Here is a 23,339-nt window from a genome sequence, read left to right as displayed (position 1 = left end):
CGGCATTTCACTATGCACAATATAAAACTAGACATTAGTAAATATTAGTTAATGAATAATAACTCAACCACTTACCAAATATTTCCCATCTGGTGAAACTTTACAAAGTTGGTTAGATAGCTTGAAGACCTCAGAAAAATTCATTTTGCAGTCACAAATGTTCCTGCAGAAGGAAAATGAACAGATATCATGTCAAATAAAACAAAATGCGCGCAAATGATCATATCAAAATCTTTAAACACTAAAGCTATGGGCATTTTTGATCGACTGGAATTAACTGGTGCAGTTTCCAAATGCTAACACGTGATGGCGCCGTATGTCCAATAAACACACACACACACACACTGTATACATAGACAGAAGACACAGTTCTCCCAGGCTAGGTTAATTGTATGGCTTAAGTACTGACCTGTATAAAAACTGACTAAGTCCGTTTCTAAACTTGGCCCACACAGAAACAGTTGAGCTACAGGTAGTACGTTAGCTATGTTAGCCTAGCTAGCTAGTTTGCAATTGAAATAAGTAGCTAAAGGAAATTAAAACAACACATGCACCCAGTCTGAATCACGACTACATTTCCATTTTATCGTCTTGCTATCAATATATTTTAAAGGATGTCTGAGCCTGCAATTAGAGGGAAGCAACACTGCATGCTAAGTGAGCTGTTAGCTGTCATTGAGCTCATTCAACACTAACGTTAGCTTACCACCCGCTAATAGCAACCTAGCATGTAGCTACCCTTCACTATCTACACTCTCTAATGACACAACTCACCACTAATGGTAATTATGTTGCTTTTGCCGATCAGATGAAGGACGCTAAAAGCCCCACAAGCGGCTTAGAAAAGTTTTTTCCTCGCATGACTGTCTTCGGGATACAGGAGGTGGACCAAACTGTTGCTACTTTGTTTGTGTGAGCGCATGACGACATACCGGTGCTGTCCAATCAGAATCGGCCTGCTGTGCTTTGCCTTCTGGGAAATGTAGTCCATAACTGTGTTTTGTCTTTTTTTTACCTTGTGTGAGTATGTATGTGTGTGTACTAAATTAATATAGATGTGGGCTATTGGCAGCAATATTCTTTTTATTCTTTATGCTAATCAATTCTGCTTTATGTAGGTTAATAGATTTGGAATATTTAGATGATACTTTTATAGCCTTATTCCCATCATATTTTTCTTTTATCTTTAATCCTGTTGTGGTCTCTGAGATATATTTTATTCACACAAACCTGTGTTGTAGTCTATGAATGGAACAAATGAATTACTTTTCAAACCACACACCACTATTATCTGCTCAGCTGGAAAAAGGGTTTCCCGCTTATGTGCGCCTAAACCGCGCTACCGCCTCCCTGCTTCTCCCACCGCAAAAAACGCTTCACCTCCTCCTCGGTCTCCCTCAGCAAAGCTCACACTTCCCTGAACAGCATGCAAATCAGTTTTCCTCCTGTTTCCTCGCAGTTAATTTTGATTCTCCGAAAAGTCAATAATCTGCAGTCTCTGCTATCACATTGTAAAGTCGGTCGATTCTTTGTTTTTTTGTTGTTGCTGTTTTTTTATGGAGGGTCACTCTCTTGGCATGTTCGATAATAAGCAGACAGGTGATCGGCGCAACGTAGTTTCTGGGTGTTTGGACTGGAATAATAATAACCCTCAGGTACGTTGATCTATTTTAATGGTCTGTGGCAGGAAAAGTGATTTAGACGTTTAGCCGATGACATGTATTTTTATTCATCAGCAGGCCTGTCAGCTTGTTGTTGTTTTGCAAATGTGATAAATATAAAAACATCTTTTAGACACGCTTGTTGACAAGAAAGGCCCGGCTGTGTTGAGAACTGGCCAGAGCTAGATAAGACTAATATTAATGTGAATATCAAAAGCGTTCCTTAATTTAAAATCTCTTTGGTGACTTTGCTGATTGGATTTTGCAGCTGATCGTGGTTTAGGTCTCTGGTAATTTGGTAATTTGGTCATTTGTTAAAGGTCTGCGTGATGTGTTATATTGCGTTTATATTCTCAGGACAGTAGGCTACAGAACAGGCCTAATAATAAAAATCATTTGTCTAAATAAAATATAGATCTTAGAAATAATCCCTATATATGCACAACTATAATATTACTATCCCTATTTTTATTTTTCTGTTCAAATTATGAATGCATATGCTATAAACGCTGTTGATTATTTACAACACATCCTACAGGCCTAGCTTGGTATTATTCTTTTGTTAATCAGGCCTTAGGCTATTAACTGTTAAATGAACTTGTTATACTACTTTGATTTTAACATGCATCATATACATTTCACTGTGAGATCAGTAAGGACACTCAATGATACGTCTACATCTACAACCTCGCCCTTTAATCATGGCGTATGAAATACTTCACTTGGGGCTGTGCAGGATCGAATCTAAAACAATTTTTAAATGAATTTCTTCTCAGTTGGGACTGTTTATTTTCGTGCATAAAATGGCCCTCGGGAGGGCCGTTGTGTGTGTGTGTGTGTGTGTGTGTGTGTGTGTGTGTGTGTGTGTGTGTGTTGTCATGGGTGCTGTAACCCAGGAGTGGAGACACAAAATAGAGACAGGTGAATATCGGAGAAGCACAATGTGAAATCTAAGTGACTTTTAGGTGAAGAACCAGCAGAGGCCGTGCTTTACAGAACTAACACATGCTGCTTTGTGCACGATACCAAGAGAGGAGATGGGAACTGGTAATCAATTAATATTATAGTAGAAATAGTCTAAATGCTCCATGTCAGTGTAGGGCAACATTATTATACCCATACGTTTATCAGTAGGCCTGACTGAATTCAAACACTGTGAATCCTTGAATCTATCTATCTATCTATCTATCTATCTATCTATCTATCTATCTATCTGTCTGTCTGTCTGTCTATCTATCTATCTATCTATCTATCTATCTATCTATCTATCTATCTATCTATTGCCAAACTTGTCAAGAAAAAGAAAAACTATTTTATACTCTAGATGATAAATAGTAAACATCCAGTGTTATTCCTGATGAGAGTGAGACAAGAGGAGCTTCTCTCCCTGAGGCGCAGGCTAAGTGAAAAAAGTAGTCCGTGTCCAGGTGGATTCCCAATTAAGCAGCTCCGCGGAGCCCTGAAGGCCCACCCTGTGGTCTTTCCCCCGCTCGTCCTGACGTGAGCGCACTAGCTGCCCTGGGAAGAGCCGGGGAAAGGGATCTGGTCTCTGCGGCGGCAGCCACCTCGGGAACAGCGGGAAGCTGCAGCCGCACAGATGCTCCGTAATCCCAAATGATATGCGCGCTGCAGGCCTCTTCGACGCGTGGGCCTGTGCCCCATCTTGTTTAGTTTTTTTTTTATTATTATTATTTTTTTTGTATGTCACGTCCACTGGATCAAGTGTCACGAATCAATACTACATTAGAATAACATACATGTGCGTTAATAGAGTTCAACAGTCTAAACACCACTTATGTTGTTTACTGAGCTGCATATCTTCAGTCGATTCGGTACAGACCAAAGTGAAAAGGCCTCAGTTACATGTAGATAAGGTTACAGTTGCTACATATTCAATCATTTCATCTGGCAGGGTCACAGCCATTAATTCCAGAGTTGGTTTTTTTTTTTGCGTTTATATGCAGATTTGTTGCAGCGTGCATCAGTAAAGCCATGCACCTTTGCCACAGTTTTCTCCTTTCAGAAGGGTTACTAAGGAGATGTGACGCTGCTGTGGTGCGCCGCTGTGAATATTGTAAACTTTGGTGCGACCAAAATATCCCCGACAGGACTTTGTGTTGGATGTGATCATCGAACAGGAGACTAGATGGAGACCTGCGGTGATCAGCTTTACGCGGCAGGCCTGTAGACTATTTGTCTATTTATGGTTGTGACAAACACGGATTTTATTTGGCTTTATTGACTCCAACGATCGCAAACAGACCCAGAAGCCCCCCTTGCAGGTACATCTCATAACTTTCACGCAAACAGCACCTGCTCTGTCAAAACAAGACACCAAGTTTTCTGCCATTGGAGACGCAAAAGATTTTTTGATTTAGACGACCGGAGGACAAATAATCCTCTGCTTAATCGACTCTGCTTCATGCTGTCCGCCGTATAGCTCCGCTTGCTGTACGCTTCTGCGTAATGTCTGGGTAGATTTAAGGTTGCAGCGCAGGCTGTGTTATTTTGAGGAGGTGGTGCTCAGACTTCGCAGAGGGGAAGGAAGCTTCTCCTCGGAGTGAAACCGTGATGAGGCCTGCAGGTCTGGGCACGCCCAGGCCCCTTGACACCCTCTGTCACCTCACTGGGGCTGCATTGGTGTGATCACACCTGGATGGATGTGTGTGTGTGTGTGTGTGTGTGTGTGTGTGTGTGTGTGTGTGTGTGTGTGTGTGTGTGTGCGCTCTGCAGAGTGATCTGCAAGTGCTTCAGCCTTATTTCACATGATAATGCTCATTCTAAGTAATCTCTGTGTGTGTGCTCTGCAGAGTGATCTGCCCCTCGCCAGACTACCCATCCTCTAAGATGTCCCAGTCCACTGTTACGGAAGAAGGAGGCACCTTTGAGCACCTGTGGAGCTCCCTGTGAGTGTCAACAACACCTGCTGACGACTGTTTTACTTTCCATCCAGTGAACATATTTTCCAAATCACGTAATGGTTTTATTAAACATGTGAAATGTCTCCGGCAGGGATCACAAAACACACATGAATGTGTCATCAAATAGAGGATACAATTATTCCTAATTCTTTCATGCAGACTGTGCTTTATTTTAATAGCAACAGTCTGTAGAGCATGTAAGGGAAAGCAATGCTTTTTTTAATGCTGAAGAATGTTTTGAAAAAATAGAAACACTGAGTCGATGAAGAACAAATATTGGCATTTTGTCAGTGTTCATTTTCTGAAACGTTGACCAGCTTCTATCCATGCTGTTGTGCGTTCACAGGGAGCCAGACAGCACATACTTTGAGCTCCCCCCAGGCAGCCAGCCAGGTGAGCGCCCAGTGCCTTCCACCAGCACCCCAGGGGGCCACGTCTACCACATGAGGGACATGAACGACAATGTGATGGTAGGAACATGAGCTCCCGCTGCAGCTCAGTTTGTATCTTTGTGGTCAATCTTCGCTTTTTCCTTTGCTGAGCCACAACTTATGTCTGTTACCTAAAGGGCTCTTTAGGTACCTCTGTGTCAGGTCTGATGCTTTCTTTGTGAGAAACACACACACACACACACACACACAGGTCTCTTCTCTTATTAACAGGTTGTTGTTTCTTTTCACTGTTTCCCTCCAGTGTTGAAGAGATTCCCTCCTATATAGTTTCCCTCTCCTCTGCTGCCTTTTCCCTCTCTCTCTTTCTCCCTGCTGAGTGGCCTGTAGGGACTGTGGGTGTGCTGTGTGTGTGTGTGTGTGTGTGTGTGTGTGTGTAGGGGGAGGGCTAATTAAACCCCAAGCCTGGATCCCTTCCTGCTCCGCTACACAGCCATCTGTAAGCTGGGGTGTGTCTGTGTGTGTCTGTGCACATTAACACACATGCACATATGCTTGCAGGTGTGTGCACCTGCATATTTTTGTTGCTGCATGGAAACTTCATATCCACAGAAAGTATGCCAATTTAATTAAAGACAATATTGAGCCCACACGGGAGAATGTAATTCTTTCAGTGCTTGCAGGATCGCACAGTATGCACATTTGTTCGCTCTGTCCATCTCTGTCTTCCAAATGTGAACTCAGAAGTCACTCCCAAACACACCTATGTTTCCTCCCCTCTCTGATCTGAATATATTGGTTGATCTAATCTTTAAGAGGGCAAGCCTGGGCCTGCCTGGCTGGTTAATGAATAGTCATGACAGAAATAAAGGGGCGGAGTGAGGGTTTGTTGTTAGATGCATGGCAAGTTGAGAGGGCCCAGTCAGGCAAGGGGACCAAGTGGAGGAGAGGAGAGGCAGGACGTCTCCTGCATCCTCCATCATGCCCTGTTCCACAAAGCCGTCAGCAGGCCACGGAGAGTTTGACTCTTACAGTCACACTCAACCACAGCAGAGTGTAAGTTCTACGAGAGCCGGATCACAGAGAGGTCGTAGAAACACCCCATCTTATCTTTCAGGAGCCTTAAGATGCTGTGTGGTGTGGTAAGTGGACCAGAGTACATTCTTTATGTTCTGGCATATTTAAAGGGCTTTTGTCTGAAGTGTAGATGGTCAAGTATCACTTTGGTCACTGTTTCCAAATTGGTGACAATGAAGCAGATGAGAGAGTGGATTTGCTGTATACATGTTCACGACTCACGAGAGTGAGTGGTCATGCAAAAAAAAAGACTAGTTTGGTTATCGTCGCATTAACAAGCTGGACACATTTGGAAGGGTGGATGGTGACTCGTGCCCCTGAAACACTGACACATTTTGATCCAGTCACATGATGCCATCTGTGTTCATTAATCGACAAGTACTTAGGAGCTAACTCTGACGATGTTACAGTCATCTATCGCTATTTACTTGAAATTTACAAAAACGTGAATTCTACAGGTTGGCATGAATGTGGACCTTTTGAGAATGAGTGTTGTATGCCGTTCTCGCACTTTGCTGAATATTCCCAACAGAGGGCAGCCTTCTTACACATGACTCTCATCCTCACCTCTATTTAACATAGCTGGCCTCGTTTAGACATGCTCCACGTTTAATATGATGCCATGTCTTTCATTTAAGTAGCAAAAAATTCATTTTTTTGTCACTTCGTTGTTTCTGTGTTACAACAGGGCCTCATGGCAATACAAGTCTGTGTTGTGGACTGTGTTAAAAGTGTGCTGTTTAATAAGACTATAGAGTTCAGTGTAAACAGAGGTCATTAGCCGGGCGATACACTCCTTATACTCAACCTATTATGTTTCACTCATCTTGACAAGTGAGGGTTGTTGTGGTGGGCTTATCTACGTTTCTAAATGTTTTAAGCCTTTAAAGCCTGGCTTTGAGTGGCAGCTACCAGGATGGCTGCCCATAGGGGACATCAGATGCTGCTGGGATGGGAGGTTTAAACACTTACACACAGTGAACACACACACACTCGCTCACACAGTGGCAGAAGAGGTTTTAGCTCTGTTTCAACTTGTTGGGTCGAGTTAAGGTATCAAGAGCAAGCACACCTGTGAGCTCATGGGTCTGTGTGGCAGTGTGTGTGCGTGTCTGCATGTGTGTGTGTGTGTGTGTGTGTGTTTTTTTTTTCTTGTCACAGACACCTGGACTTACCTTATGTCCATAAACCCACTTTGACAATACCTGTTAGAGGAGGATTTCAAAAGTCGTAAACAGTCAGATATAAAAGGGAGAGCAGACTCTTTTATACACCTATCATGAGATAATAAACATCAGCTTCAATACTCATTTTCATGTTTTTCATGAGGGTGAACTAATATGACAAGTAATTCAAATCATTTATTGATTGCTTTGTCTTCAAAATACCAGTAAGTCGCAAAAATGTTGTCATTTCCTAGAGTCCAAAGTGATCACTCCAACTTTCTTTTCTAATCTGAAGCAACACTCCAAAACCCAAAGATAGTGAGTCAGTTATCATATACTGTATGCACCAGAGTCAGAGTCAATGTATAGATCCAAACACCCACGCATGCGTGTATCCTCATTTAAGCCACACAGTTTACATTCAGCCCAGGACATTGACCTGTACCTTTGCTTTCTTTTGATGAACCATGACCTGGAAACACATCAAGTTTACATATACTTGCAGAACTTTGTCTCAGTTTTTGTGTCTTCATTAGATGTCAGTGTCTAAAGCAGAGCTAAGGGACAGGGGCACGAGGAGAAGGGATGCTGGGTTTGGCTTCAGGTTGGGAATGTATAACTCACAGTATGTCATAGGGGATTATAGCAAGAGAAAATTATGAGGAAAAGAGACCAGCACCCTCAGTCTAAATGAACGTTCTGGGTGCACTGGGGGGAACAAGTGAAAGATCAAACTGCTTTCATGCTTTCAGCTGACATACTCGTGTTATCTGTTGTACTTCGTCTTCTCCCTCTCTGACCCTTGAACTCTTGTTCTTTCATGTGTTTTTCTTCTTGCCCCTCTCTCTCTCTCTCTCTCTCTCTCTGTCTCTCTCTCTCTCTCTCCCGTTAGACCAGACAGTGTTTACTTTGTGCAGGCCTTCACAAGGTGTTTTGGAGCATGTGTGTACATGCGCCCCGGCATTGCCGTCTATGTCCGGGCATGCCATAATTAGAACGTTGTACCATTTTTTGGGTTCCCATCCCTCTCTCCCTCTCTCCCCTCGTCTCAGTCTATAGTTCGTCTCTCTTCACACCAGTCCTCACCTTTTCCCTGTCCTGGCTGTGCATGTGTGTGTGTGTGTGTGAGAGAGAGAGAGAGAGAGGGAGAGAGAGAGAGAGAGAGAGAGAGAGAGAGTGGTGTGCCCTCTGATGCACACCTTGGTTGAACTCTCTAGTTAGGTTATGGTCCCACATTTTCTTTGCTTTGCTGTGTTTGGACGTTTCTGACTGAAGAGTTGACAAATGAGATTAAAGCACTAGAGGATGTACTACGTGAAAAAGAAGGTAAAAAAATATTTTTTGTTGTTTTTTTATGTGTGCAATGCTGTGGCTATTTCAGTGTCAACTTGCCATCATTGTCAGTTATTTGACCCACATATGTACAGTGCAATTAGTATGAATACATGCTAGGAATATTTTTTATTGTGAACGATTGAAACTGTTTGTGTTAATTTGTCTTGTTGAATTAATTGGTTAATGGTTTCATTGTTGTTCAAAGAAAGTAATTGTGTGATTTTGTAGAAGAAGAGGAAGAAGAATCACTTTATAAATTCCCAATTGGCTTTTTTTTTACTCTATTTTTACACACACTCTTATGGCTGAAGGAGCACACACAGGACCTATAGACATGCAATGTGGGAGGAAATGGTAGGAAGGGAAGTGAAGGGGAGCAAACTTTTCTGTGTTTTTGTTCAAGTAGTATTGCAGGGAATTTACATGGATTTAAAAAAAAATTACAGTAGCCACAAAGCAGTTTTCCTTCTACAGTAGCTTCTGAGTCTCTGTAGAACTACATGTGGGCCTCACAGAGTGTGTTAACTTTGACAAGTGTGTTACCACACACACTTCAGTGCAACAAATCTTCCCTCTGCTCAAACACAGTGGAGAGGACAAGAGGGGAATGGAAGCAATTAGGCAGATTACTCCTGTGTTTTACAACTCGCCTCATATAGCCCCAGGGGAGGCTACTGTGGGGACCTCACTGCAACCACTACTCATTCACTCTGTCACACACACAAGCACACATTTTTCATGTATAAATCACTCAAGGCATACTCAGCGTGGATCATGGACACCTACCTGGACAGTTATACATGCTACCGTCCCACACACATGCAGTGTCACACACAGACTACCTGAAACACTCCCATCCCAGTGTAATCTGAACTCCCTTTAAGCCTCCAAGCCCCTGTCTCTCCAGCACCTCTACCTGTGCCCTCCCTCTGTCTCTCTCCCTCCCTCTTTGCCTCGCTCACTCTCTTCCCTCTTCCTTTCTCCCCAGTCTCAATACAACTTGCTGAGCAGCAGCATGGAGAGCCTGGGGAGCCGTGCGACCTCCGCCAGCCCCTACAGCTCCGAGAACGCCTCCTCATCGGCCGTGCCCACCCCCTCACCCTACTCCCAGCCCAACTCCACCTTCGAGGGCCTGTCGCCTGCCCCGGCCATCCCATCCAACACCGACTACCCTGGACTGCATTGTTTCCAAGTGTCCTTCCAGCAGTCTAGCACTGCCAAGTCTGCCACATGGACTGTGAGTACACACACTTTTTTGGCTTTGGCATGCATTTTGTGTGTATGTGTATGTGTGTGCGCGTGCGTGCACGTGTGTGAGTCTGTGTGTTTCTTCGCCTTTTTTCTTGCTCGCTGTCTTACTGAGCAACTATCTTGCGCACATGCACACACAGACATTATTTCACACATGCACATACACTCACTCAAGCCAGCACATGTGCAGACTTATCGTACGCAAGAGAAAGTAGTGCATCATTTGGTGATTCATCTCATCCTCGACTCATGTCTAGAAGTCAAATCTAATGTGATGAAAGCAACAAGGGAAGTTTGGTTTGTGGCCAAGAAAGTTTGAGCTTTCAGAATTTTACATTTTGGTTTGTGAGACCATCATAAGAGAGTGTTCTATCTTGTAAAGCACAAGGTTTAATATTAACTTTAGAAGTTAACAAAAGTTTCCCCAATACTGCCAATGACTGTAGTGTTCAGGCATTGCCACATCATTTATAGCCTCACTATAAACAATATATTGTAATAATACTGTGCAAGTCAACATCTGGTATTTGATTTGAATTTTCAGGACATGCTGTGTTGATTATCCTTACTTTGCAACAGGGACAATATAGCACATGTATTGTTAATATAATAAACATAAATGTCAGAAAATAATTCTTACTGCTACTGCTCTTGCTACCAATACACAAAGGTAGCAGTAGTACATTGGTCAGAGGATACATTTTACCATTTTATGGGGTACAAGAATAAAAAAAAATGACTGAACTTATAACAACTTAGGGAAAAACTTCACCAAACTACGAAACTACCTTGTGATGTGATGGCGCTGAGAGACAGGTGAAATGGGAGCTGTGTAATTTGTCATGACACGATGAGAGGTCTCCTTCTAGAAAGGTGTCACCTCCGACTGTCACACAGTTGACCTCCCTGAAACAAGAGAACCAAGAGACAAACTGCACTTCCTTCACTCTGTGTGTGTGTGTGTGCGTCTGTGAGCCTTCAGGCCTGTGAATGTCTCTGTTTGATCGACTGAGGGGCTCCTCCACGGCTGTGTTTGTTAGAATTAACCATGCATGGTGGGCTCCTTTACTCAGCCCCCCATGATGTAAGAAGATCCCCCTCCGGACATTAGAGTGGTGGTCTTTGACCTGCAGCTTTTCTTTCTCTGTCTTTTTTCTTCCTCCGATCTTAACACACACTCAAGGCTGTCACCTATGGCGCCTAAAGTTTCACCCTGTCCTCTTCTAAAATGTCTATCATCACCTTTCTTTCACGTCCAATCTCAGATTCAAGTCTTTCTCACGAGCAAACAGCACTGAAAGAAACAGAGACAAAAATTATTAGTTTGTTTTACCGGAGAAATTACTGCAATGAAATAAAATCATGAAATATTGGCAGAAAACTGTTTCAACTTGTTGGATGAAGCATGATACTTGCTACTCCGCCCTTCAAATGAAGCTTACTCTCCCTGGCATCCTGTACAGTTTGGATTGTTCCTCCTAATAATTTGATTAAAGAAACACATCAAATCAAAGAGGCCTGATAATGCCCCAATTTTTTTTTTTTTTTTTTTGCTTTAAATCGAAGGTTGCCTGCCAACAGATGTGGTGTTTCAGTGTCTTTACTCAACTACACTACCCAGCAGTCCCACCTTCCTTTTTGAAACAAAAGAAATTCCTCTCATTGGCTTTGGTTTGCATGGATAATAGTTTGAAAATGATCCCAATTTTATGAATAAAGAAGAAGGCTTTGAATCCACTTGCCTGAATTCAAGTCATATCATTTTTTTTGACACCAGTAGAGGACAGACAAAGGGTTTTTTGACTGGCACACGATTTAAGGTACAGATGGTGATGCAGCAGAAAAAGGATTGTGAGGAAACCTATGATTATTCAGATTCCTTTGCTGCCATTAAATAGGAGGGATTAGAATGAGAGAGACTGGGTGATTGCACATAGCTTTTATGGAGTTTACTGTAATGCTTTGTTTTTATCTTGCATGCCTGATTATAAGATTGGCGAAGTATCAGAGGATGTATTTAAGTGTTATTATTCAGTGGATACACAACAAAAACATTTTTCATGAGTGAAATGATGTAGTGGGATCATGTGTGATCCACTAGAATACAATATTATGCCACTGATCACCTTACAGGAAGCCATACATAAAATAAACTACATCTGCAATACCTACAGTACACGCAATTGTTTCTTTTAAAACATTTTCTTGAAATGCAAGAAATAGTTTAATTCCAAATAAAAGCAGTTTATTCCTATTTCAGAGGAAAAGTAAATCAAGAAAACCAAGTGAGCATAAAGGTTCACCATGCTATGTTTGAGCTCAGGGACGAAATGATTTTTGAGGGCTCAGATCATGTCGGTAAGTCGTTTTTAGAAGTGTTAGTCTTGAAAAGAAAAGGGATTATGGCCAAGCCTTTCAGAATGAAAGCATTTCTGCTAATGGGAGGGGATTCCCCACAAATAACACCAGGGTTGCATGAGGATTTGCGTGTGCTTAATCTACATGCACATTTGGGGGGGGGGGTTTATGCAAATCCAGTGGAAGGCCCCAGGTTTGGACATGCTTGAAGAGAAAGGATGACTATGTGGACCAGACTGAGTCACTTTGTTTGAATGAAGGAGTTAACAGTCGCTTGGTTCCTCTCTGATTTCTTGCAGCTTCAGGCAGTGGGGAATGCCAAATGCCATAGGGGCATATTGACTATAATCAGTTACCTAGCCGCTCCCATCCCCACTCCTCTGCCTCCCACCAAGAGAGGGTGGCATGCAGTACTTTGGGACATTACAAGAAAGGTAGCTACCTATTGCCACAAGCTTTCTCCGTTTCTCATTAAACCCCCTTTTCTTAAGTTAGGTTAGGTTAAGTTAGGTTAGGTTAAGTTAGGTTAGGTTAGATTAGGTTAGGGGCTGTACATACAGCTGACCAAGTCAGTTCACATCTCAAGATCTCAATTCAAGAAGAGAAGAGAAGAGAGAGAGAAGGCACAATCACAATGTTTCCCCATACACTAAGTCCATTCAAGCCCATGTTAAGCTAGTCTGGTAATCCTCCAGTCCCCCTCCTGTCTAGTTCAGACACTGTGCATTAGTGATAATAGCTCTGAAACTCTGCCGCTCTCTTGCCTCTTGAAGATGATTCTTGGCTTGGACGCAGGCAAGCGCCTCTGTGGCTGGAAATGAGATCTAACACCTCAGCCTTGTCAAATAATAAGACTTCTTTCCATACACTCAAACTTTAGTTTGTGTGTGTGTGTGTGTGTGTGTGTGTGTGTGTGTGTGTGTGTGTGTGTGTGTGTGTGTGTGTGTGTGTGTGTGCGCGCGCACACGCGTGCGTACAGTATGTGTCAGGAGTGGGAGGGGGTGTGATGTGGTGGGTGCGGGCTCGAGCATGCACTACAAGGCGGCTTGTCAGAAGCTGCTCTTCCCAGCTATTAGCCTCTCTGTTAAGACACAGGCCCCAACACGCCCTGCACAATGCATCCATCCCTTCCTTTCCCCATGCACCATCCATGGCCACCACTGGCCGTCCTGCCAAACATCAGATCTGAGAAAAACACAGAATACAGTCTATGGAGAAAACACACAGGTTCTCAGATGTGTTTTATCAGTGACAACAAAATACCTGAATTTGTTCATAACTTACAGTAACATTCAGATCAGTTTATAAAGCAGATGCAAGTGCTTTTTATAGTCAATAGAGAAAACAACCTCCACGATTGATATCTAATAGTGCACAATATCCAGTATCAACATTGGTCAGGAAATGTTCTGGACTATGGGAAGCCATCAGTCCAGGAGACTAATACGTTATTTGCTGTATTCTGCTGTGTGTCCATTAACACTCTGAGTAACACTGTGTGTAAGTTATCCTGTCTAGACTGAACTCCTACAGTCACCGAGGTACCAGAACTGCAAATGCATCCAGAGGAAAAGGTGAATAGCAATCAGTATGAAGCTATTCAACTTACACTTAGAGTATGTGATCTGCCAACAGGCTAAATGGGTAAAAAATGATTATTTTTAGATTTTGGTTAGCCGAAAAATAAAAATGTATTGCTAGCCCAGGCAAAAATGTTACTTTTGAATGACTCATAAAATACTTTAGGGATAGACCTGTTGTTAGAAAACCAGTCTGTAAATGCTGTTACATCATTCCTTATTTCCCCTTAAGTCTCACAGAGACAAACAGCAATTACCCTGAGGTCAAAGAAGAAGGAGGAGAGTCTCCAATTTTCTACACTGATTTGAATCCAATATAATTTAAGACTGTACAGAAATTAGACTCAGAGTATGTGGATGTGTACAGCATGCATACTGTATGTCAGCTCTGTGTGCCTGTTTGTGTGTGTGTGTGAGCGCGTGTGCATAAACCTATTCGATATTTAGATGGTTAAGCAAATTTACAGCGGGCAAGCTGTTGCTTGTGTATGTGGATGCCGGTCTGGCAATTATCACCCTGCATCCAGGAGCCTGTCAGGACCTGCCTCCACTGGTCCACCATGTAGAGGCAGGGATGGATGGATGGATGGATGGATGGATGGATGGATTCAATGAAAATGAACGAACAGCAAGTTAGAGCATTATACAGCGCTTTTGTGAGGTCATGACTACATCTCAACATTTTGGGTTGAATTGCTCAGTGTCTCTATGTGTCTTCTATACCAGAAGATTTGATTAATGTATTTATAATTCAAATTGCATTACAGTTTTTGCAGTAAAACAAAAACACCCATGGGACCTCCAGAAAAAACCAGCATGTAAATTGTGTTAAACGTCACCATCTGTTAGACTCAGAGGATGAGGGCTGCCACGCCATAAAGCTTAGTGGTAAAAAGCATAGTGGTTCTTTGCAAAGCTTGTGTCTGTACATCACCTGTCTTAATGTGGTCTGATATCTTAAAAATTGCCAACATATTCAAGTAAAGATTATCAATTAATAAAAATTGGTGGAAAGTTGGGGATTTTGCCATGGTTTATGGTGCAGATTCAGGATTTCCATTTAGAAATTATCATTATTTATAATCTTATCTTTATGTGATACGTTATTTCTTCTTTTGTGTCTTAATTTCCTGTTCTCAGTCACCTTGAAGCTTTTTTCCACATCATTGACAAAGTAAATAATCACTTCAACCTTTTATCGCATTTTTCTCCTTCCTCTCCTTCATCCTTCTCTATCTCCTGAAACAAAGCAAAGTTGAAGCATCTCTTGTCTGTACAGGAAGATACACATCAGATACTGTATTTCTTTTTTTTTTTTTTTATTAATGCTGCACTTCACGTGGAGCTGAACTCACAGATTTGTGTGTATGTCTGTGAATGTGCATGCCTGTGTGTCGTCGGTGCATGTGCACACTAGTCTGTGTGGTGGACAAGTCGAGACGCCTCCCATGGTATCTACACCCCGGAAGATTGAAAACACAAAAAGTAATTTGACTTTTTCATGTCAACTCTAAGATGTTCAAAAACAATATCACCAAATGCTGATCCCTGCTGATCCCACATCTTATCAACTGATCTATTTCTGTGGATCAAGAACCTCAGTAATACTGGACAGAATTTTACAGTAAAAGTGGAATGTCAAATCATTATTTACCTCCTGTCTGAAAGGTTATAAGATGGAAAGAATATTAGCAATGGCCAAAGGAAGATCTTTTGCAAATCATGGCTGTGCTGGATTGTATCTGAATATGTAACATTGTGGCTGTGAGAATGTTGTGGGTAAAGGTAAATATTAAAATTAGTATTTTTTTGTGACACAGCCTTCACCCCTGTCCTCTAGAGTAAGTTTCTACATCAAAACACCCTGAGATGTTACTCAATAAACCTGCAAAGTGTCTTTGTAAGTGACTAATTAGCTCACAGGACGGTACATGTCCCTAAATATGAACAATATTATTTTGACAGTTTTATTATCATTGCGCAATAATGTAGCTGAAAACATTAAAAAAAAAATTTAAACTTGACTTGTTGTCTTTATACCTGATATTTGCAAGTCACTTGCTAGCAAGCATTACATTAGTGACATAGGATGTCATAGGTACTTAAACACAAAGTCACTGTGCTGCCTGCATGTTTCTGCACATGTGCATTAAACCACCTCCATGACTGGATGCTGCTTACATTTCTATGTTTGTCTTCTCAAATGAAAAAAGACTTCTTATTCTTCCTATTGTGATCACGCTGGAAGGTAAACCACTGGGTTAGTCGTCGAGATGAAAATGTTGCAGAAGGAAAATTTCTCAGGTCTGTAAATAAGAAGTCTGCCTTGCTGTTTCAGATTATTTATTCATGGTATGGCCGGACTGTTGAGACTTGTCAGGGAAAGCTAGGTGGGAAAAGGTAATACTGTGCACAGGTATTTCCATTACCCTCAAGGGAAGGCTCATGGCTAAGTGTGTGTGTGTGTGTGTCTGTGTGTGTGTGCGTGGTTGTGAGGGGCTTAGTAACGGTGTCACAACAAGGAATCCAAGCAGTTGTTGCTGTAGGTCTGACTCATTCCCAGGGGAGAGGTGGGAGAGTCAAATCACAGTCTGGATCATTTGGAAATGTCGTGGATCACGGGCATTATGAGGAGCGGTTCGGTGCAGAAGGATCAAAGTTCAAAAGTCAAATGAAAAAGTAAACTGAAGTTGATATCTAAGAATGATCTTGCTTGAGGAAGGGAAGATGGGTTTAGAAATAAAAGGCGAGAAAGGACAATGATAAAAGGAGGAATAACAGGGGAAAGCATTCTATTTCTTCTGGGATTAAAAAGGAGACAGATTTAAAAAAGAATTGTTGAATATGACACAGCAGAGGTCCCAATATGCCACAGAGGACCCGTTTTCACGGGTGAGTTCTGCTTGTTATGACCAGTAAACTGAGCTTTTGATGGCGTGTCCCTTTAGGAGAGGTAAAGGTTGTGGAAATTGGATGTACATGCTTCCAAGATAACATGTTTGCTTAAGTTGTTTATTTTCTGAAAATCATTCATAACAAAGAAAACGGATGACCGATGGGTGACATAAGGCTAATACCATGGTTCAGGCTCTAACTCAAACGCTAAAACCAAATGTATGAAAGTCAAGCCTTTCACCAAATGACGTATGATTTGATGGAAATTTTCAGATAAAAACTTTAAAAATCGTGCATTAAATGGGATTCTGGATGTTTTTCATTTATCTCAGATTTTTCTCATTTATTAAGTAGAGAAATGCTATTCATGTTTTGATATGCAGCATTACAGACTATGAGCTGAATGTGCTGTATCTCTGCCATGGGGTGCGCTGTTGCATTTGTAGTCAGCTCATTGTAGCAAGTCCACACAGGACAACTGTCTTCTCAGGTTTTTTTCTGGAAGGTCCCTGTTTGATTTTAACAGGGAAGATTTTTTAGATTTTGTTCTGACATGTTACGGCTATGCCATCCCTTGTCCCGGTGTCCATGAACGCATCTGCACTGGTGTTTACGCGCATACATGCATGTACATACATGTAGTATAAGAGCTTGTGGGTTGAGGAATCAAGACTTTGTCTTTAGCACGGCTCAGCATATTCAGATTTAACTTAACTTTTCTGTAACTTGCTGATGAGCAGTAGTAAATATCCTACATTCAATTATCGGCCAGTCTTCATGTTTTGTCAAGTTTTTTTTTGTTCACTTGTGCAGTTATACAGACGACTGAGACCATTTTTTTTTTAAATGGTCTTTTAAACCTCCACTTCTCCACATTACTACCCACAAACCTAATAATCTATTCATTCTAATAACACGTTAATCACCTTTACTGCACATAAGACATAATTTTACTGCAGACTATTTTACAGTATCTTCCCTTTCCTTTCATGCCCTCCCTTTCCTCAAATGACAAAAGTTGTTCTGCAGTCTTGAGTGAATGTGATTATTAGTGTTCTGTGGTCACACCTCACAATAACCCTCTTTTTTACAATTCTTCCCTGTGAAACATCGTTGGTTGTAGCACAGCCACAGCTTTCCCCCTCCTTAGGTTTAACCATGAGACTGAGAAGATATAGCTCGCAGTTTGTGTCTTTAGTGTCTATTTAATTTGCATTACATTGATCAATATAAATGAGAATGTGTTCATTGATATTTACCTGATAACTAATGGATCTGATTCTTACTCTGTATCTGCAAAATACCTTAAGTTAAATTTGTAAATTAAAATTCAAAAGGAAAGACCATTTCCATGCAGCTGGGATGTTTATTTTAACACAATAACTGTGATCAGCAATTTGTTGGGCATGTAAATGATTGTGATGTTCTCAGAATATCTTTCACTGTTGCTTTTTCTAACATATGCATAATACAAAATAGCCATTTATCAACCGAGCTCACTCACTCAAGCCTCTCTGGCCCTGTGTGTGTTCCTCTCCCATCCAGTACTCTCCCTTGCTGAAGAAGCTTTACTGTCAGATTGCCAAGACATGTCCAATCCAAATCAAGCTGTCCTCCTCTCCTCCACATGGCAGCATCATCAGAGCCATGCCTGTCTACAAGAAGGCGGAGCACGTCACGGAAGTGGTCAAACGCTGCCCCAACCACGAGCTGGGGCGAGACTTCAATGATGGTATAATCAACAAGCCTAACCCAAAATACACTAATAATTCTGGGTTATGGAGTCAATGACAGTGAAATCACTCAGGAGAGAATGAGATATATAATTCATTTATCATAATTTTGGTGTGAAGCACAAAGATTTTGCAGTTTTAATAAACAAGACTGTCTGGTGTCTGGAATGTGTTTGACTTTGATCAACTGTGTCCTCACCTTTCTTCCATCATTCTCGCCACAGGTCAAGCGGCCCCCGCCAGTCATCTGATCCGAGTGGAAGGGAACAACCTCTCTCAGTACGTGGACGATCCTGTCACAGGCCGGCAGAGTGTCTTCGTGCCCTATGAGGCTCCACAGGTTGGCGGCTCATTCACTACTGTTTATCATAGAGATGCACAATGCATTTTATTAGGTACCGTAGTGACTGACTCAGCATCAGAGTTATGGTCTACACTGTGTATATAAAATGATTTGGGATATTTACGCTGCAGACAGAGAAAGACTTGAGATGTGGATTGTGGAAATGTTTGCATATCTCAATGTTGGAAAGATATCGATAATAATGGATCCGCCACATTTGTACCAAAGAAAAAGTCGAGTTCACTGAGCCCCTTCATAGGAAGCACATCTATAAATAAAGATGCTGGGCATGTCCAAACAAGCTCAACAGTGAGAAATCATCACGTTTGTGATTGCACCTCAGGAGATTAATGAAAAGCACGCCGTCTGGCCTCACAGCAAAGTGCACTGCAACACCGCCCTCTAGTGTTGGGGTCGCACACATCCACTGTAACTTGTGAGGTGTGTAGATAGCAAGAAATTGAGCCAGAAAAATCCTAACATTCCTCGATATGAATGAGAAATTAAACAAACAATCAAGCCAACAATAGTTCAGTGCTTCAGCTTCCATTTATCAGAGATGACATTTATTGCTCTGTGTTTCAGGTGGGCACTGAGTTTACCACCATCCTGTACAACTTCATGTGCAACAGCAGCTGTGTGGGCGGCATGAACAGGAGACCCATCCTCATCATCATCACTTTGGAAACCAGGGAGTAAGTCAACGATTCACAATTCATACCTGCAGACAGCTCAAACAAGGTTGTGCTTTTACATTTTAAAGCAATTCTCAGCTCTTTCTCACTTGCTTATTTAAATTCTTTCTGGTCCTGAGGACTCAGATTTTATGCATTTATAATTCATACTGGTAAATGACGCAGAACAAACACAGAAGTGCTGCACATACATTATACACATCAGATTATACTATATCCCACCTCTATATATGTATGTTTACTATTCACTACCATCGACGACGATAACATACATTTTAGCATAAAATGATTGCAGCCATAGCCACTAAGCTTAAGTAAAACTAAAGGCACACTTGGACTTAATCTGGAGTGTTTGAGAAACAACATTTCACCAGGTTTTCTTAACAAACTTCATTTGATGAGTATATTTTCTAATTTTCTATCTTCCCTGCAGCGGTCAAGTGTTGGGCAGAAGGTCATTTGAAGGTCGGATATGTGCGTGTCCTGGCCGAGACCGTAAAGCAGATGAGGACCACTACAGGGAACAACAGGCTCTGAATGACAATGTGGTCAAAAATGGCAGTGCCAACAAGCGCAGTGAGTTCAATTAAACTGAATGGCATGTTTATGTTAGCTACAGATTGAAATAGTTAAACATCCTGTGAAAAGTCCAAGATATATCTCAAAAATAATGAGAGCGTGAAACCTGTTTTACTGTGATTCTCTCTCTGTCGTCTGCAGACTTCAAACAGAGTCCACCAAATGTTCCCAGTCAAAATATTAACATGAGGAAGAGGCGGCATGGAGAAGAAGAGATTTACTATATTCCAGTAAGAGTCTTGATGCATGAAATTTTAGCACTTTAAATGGTCAAATTCATTGATGTTGCAGTAGGTGGAAGTATTTCTGCTGTTATTTCAATCACTGAAAGCAAACGCATGTGTCTACAGGACGGACTCGCCAGCCATTGTTCCCTGAATGACTTATGTTATTGTGTGTGTTGTGTTTGTGTCCAGGTTCGTGGTCGGGAGAACTTTGAGCTGCTGATGAAGATTAAAGACAGTCTGGAGCTGGTGGAGCTGGTGCCACAGCAGCTGGTGGACTCCTACAGACAACAAACACAACAGCAACTTCTGCAGAGGCCGTGAGTCACTCCAACACTAACAAATGCACAAGATACCTGCTGGCACACACAGATACATACTAAGCATAAATGCGTGAGTGAAAAGATTTGATCAACCGAACACATGCTCACACAAAAAGGTGCATAAAAACACACACATATTTCTTTATGACTCATTTTGAGAAAATGAAAGGGGAGAAACTAAAGTTATAAACCAGAATAATCCCTCACAAAAAACTCAATTGTCTTTTGCTCTCACTAATACACAAACGCAGACATTCCTCTAACCTCAACAACGTTCTCCTCCATTCTCTAGGAGCCACATAGCGCCCCCATCCTGTTATTCTCCATTGTCCAACATGAACAAGCTTCATGCCCACGGAGGTCTCAGCAAAACGCCTTCAGTCAACCAGCTGGTGGGGCAGCAGCCCCAGCAACACCCAACTGCCCCCACCTCCATAGCTCATATGGGTAAGTATCTACGTGTGTGATTCAAACCACATCAGATCTGCTCATGAAACACACAACCAATTTGTTATTAAGTTTTCTGATCGGAAAATATCAGCTCCAAGTGAGCGTTTCTAAGCCATCATACTACAGTTCTTTGTTGCTGTTTTGCTGCTCATAATTGTATTGATCACCCCTGCCTTTCTCACAGGTTCAAATATGCTCAACAGCCACCACATGCAGGCCAATGGTGATATGAATGGTGGACACAGCAGTCAGACTATAGTGTCCGCTTCCCACTGCAGCCCGCCCCCTTCGTATAACCCTGACCCCAGCCTTGTCAGGTACCTCACCCTCCAATGACACTCCTTCTTTATCCCCCTGTAAAAGGCCAGCAGACAATCAGATGCACTTGTTGGGTTACAAAGAAATGGTTAGCTAGTTTGTTTGGCCTTGTTTGTACAAATTTCATTTTGCAGCAAAATGTGTCTAGATTGAACTGTGTTATACAGTCAGTTTGATTTGATTATGGCTGCTTTGTAAAGGCTTGCAATTACATTACAAATCTGCTCACAACTATGGCTGGTGCCTTAGTAAAGGTCCACTGGATGAAATCATGTCTATACGTAATACAACTAAACTGGAAAAAGAATTTATCTGGAAAAGCTGTGGTATGGGAGTAGGTCAATTCAGTAATGTATTAAGTAAAAGTAATGTGTACTGGTAGCATATACGTGCCTAAATCAGGTGTGTTTATCAGCTCCCTCTTCAAAACAGCACAATAACCATGTGTCTATTCACTCTGGTCATACAGCCAAGCTGCTCAAGAGTTGTAGACCTCCACTATGGCAGCCAGAGGGTTTGTTATGTGACCCAAAAGCTCAAACTGTGTGTCACACAATTACATCTAAAATCATTCACACTGTCACTGTGGCCATTCTTTGCAATGCACTACAGCAAATTTTCTTTAAAAGAATTTTCCATTGTTTAAGTTTTGTTTAAGTTAAAAGTTTTTTTCATATTTTTCTAAGATAATGTGTCGTTTTAATACTTCGACTTTGCTTTTGAAATTTTTACTATTTTGATGCAGCAGACTTTGTCCTACTTTTTGCTTCCTAGATTGTTATGTTTATTGTACAGTTAAATTGCACAGTTAGCTTTTTTTCTGATTATACTGTATGTTGCCAAAACTTTAACATTTCCTGTATTTATAATAAAGGTTCTTCATTAAAGCAAGAATGGACTTATGAATCATTAATATAAATGCATGTTGATGATTTGACTTCCACTGCATCTGTCAGGATGGTCTACAGATCTGTGCCCTAATTCTTTTGTTCAGTTTGAAATAAACTTATAACAGCTTGTTTAGATCATGAGATAATGATGCAACATAACAGGCTGAAGTGCTTTTCAATTCCCTGTTGTTTAAAACTAAATACTGACCTTAATTATGAAAATAGGATATTCTTTACTCAAGCACAGCTGCACGTTTGCTTTTAATTCCTTTTCCTGTTAATGAAGTAGATTTTTTAAATCATAGTCCTACTTTTAGCATTGTAGCTGTGGTTTAATGGCCGTCTAAGCAGCCCTGCTTTTCTCCCCATACAGTTTTCTAACCAGTCTGGGCTGTCAGAACTTCATTGAGTACTTCACCTCCCAAGGCCTCCAGTCTATCTACCATCTCCAGACTCTCTCCATGGAGGTAAATGCTGTGTTTCTGCACTCATAATCTCACAGTGAAATTAGTAATTATAACAACACATTTTATGTGTATAGAGCTTCATAGAAAACAAAGGAAAAAATTAAGGAAAGAACAAACAAGGAAGTAAAAAGTTCCAAGAAAAATGTTGATGTACAACAATGTTTTCATGCACAGGGCCCATATGTTTTATATCTATAAGCAAACACATACCTTAAGTTATTCTTTTCTCATTTTTCCCTCATCCCTCCACTCCTCCAATGTCTAACTTTGTGTCTTTACCAGGATTTAGTTGCACTGAAGATACCGGAGCAGCCCCGCCACACCATCTGGCGAGGTCTGCAGGACATGAAACAAGGTGCTCCCCTCCAGCTGCCTGCATCCAGTCATCACCACGACTATCACGGCCAGCAGCTTCTTCGCTCCAGCAGCAACATGGCTGCCTCTGCCATGGCGGCCATTGGGGCTGCCAGCGGGGAACTGCAACGTCAACGCGTCATGGAGGCTGTCCACTTTCGTGTCCGCCACACCATCACCATCCCCAACAGACCAGGTGTCGTTGGGGCATCTGGGTTGGCAGCAGCGACTGATGAGTGGGCCGACTTTGGTTTCGACATGCCCGACTGCAAGCTGTCACGTAACAAGCACTCCATCAAGGAGGAGTTCATGGAAAGTGACGTTCACTGA

The 23,339-nt window shown here is 41.7% G+C and overlaps 2 protein-coding genes across 2 annotated transcripts in view; one reads left to right on the top strand and one right to left on the bottom strand.

Moving 5' to 3' along the window:
- Positions 1-903, bottom strand: part of wrap73 (WD repeat containing, antisense to TP73) — a 14,881-nt gene extending 13,978 nt beyond the window's left edge. The window contains exons 1-2 of the mRNA XM_070839416.1: positions 775-903; positions 76-163 (exon numbers count right to left, since the gene is read on the bottom strand). Coding sequence (XP_070695517.1) covers positions 76-144 — 69 coding nt within the window. The 5' untranslated portion in view covers positions 145-163; positions 775-903. The remainder of the gene's footprint in view (positions 1-75; positions 164-774) is intronic.
- The window catches only part of tp73 (tumor protein p73), a 25,164-nt gene extending 1,825 nt beyond the window's left edge, over positions 1-23,339 (top strand). The window contains exons 2-14 of the mRNA XM_070839415.1: positions 4,472-4,567; positions 4,929-5,052; positions 9,538-9,786; positions 18,179-18,365; positions 18,591-18,706; positions 19,295-19,404; positions 19,838-19,980; positions 20,125-20,213; positions 20,400-20,527; positions 20,823-20,977; positions 21,165-21,297; positions 22,562-22,655; positions 22,938-23,339. Of these exons, the coding sequence (XP_070695516.1) occupies positions 4,472-4,567; positions 4,929-5,052; positions 9,538-9,786; positions 18,179-18,365; positions 18,591-18,706; positions 19,295-19,404; positions 19,838-19,980; positions 20,125-20,213; positions 20,400-20,527; positions 20,823-20,977; positions 21,165-21,297; positions 22,562-22,655; positions 22,938-23,339 (2,026 nt within the window). The remainder of the gene's footprint in view (positions 1-4,471; positions 4,568-4,928; positions 5,053-9,537; positions 9,787-18,178; positions 18,366-18,590; positions 18,707-19,294; positions 19,405-19,837; positions 19,981-20,124; positions 20,214-20,399; positions 20,528-20,822; positions 20,978-21,164; positions 21,298-22,561; positions 22,656-22,937) is intronic.

The sequence above is a fragment of the Pempheris klunzingeri genome, chromosome 11 (genome assembly GCF_042242105.1).
Source record: "Pempheris klunzingeri isolate RE-2024b chromosome 11, fPemKlu1.hap1, whole genome shotgun sequence".
Classification (NCBI taxonomy): domain Eukaryota; kingdom Metazoa; phylum Chordata; class Actinopteri; order Acropomatiformes; family Pempheridae; genus Pempheris; species Pempheris klunzingeri.
Note: the sequence above shows the minus strand (reverse complement) of the source record. Positions and strands in the feature narration are given on the sequence as shown.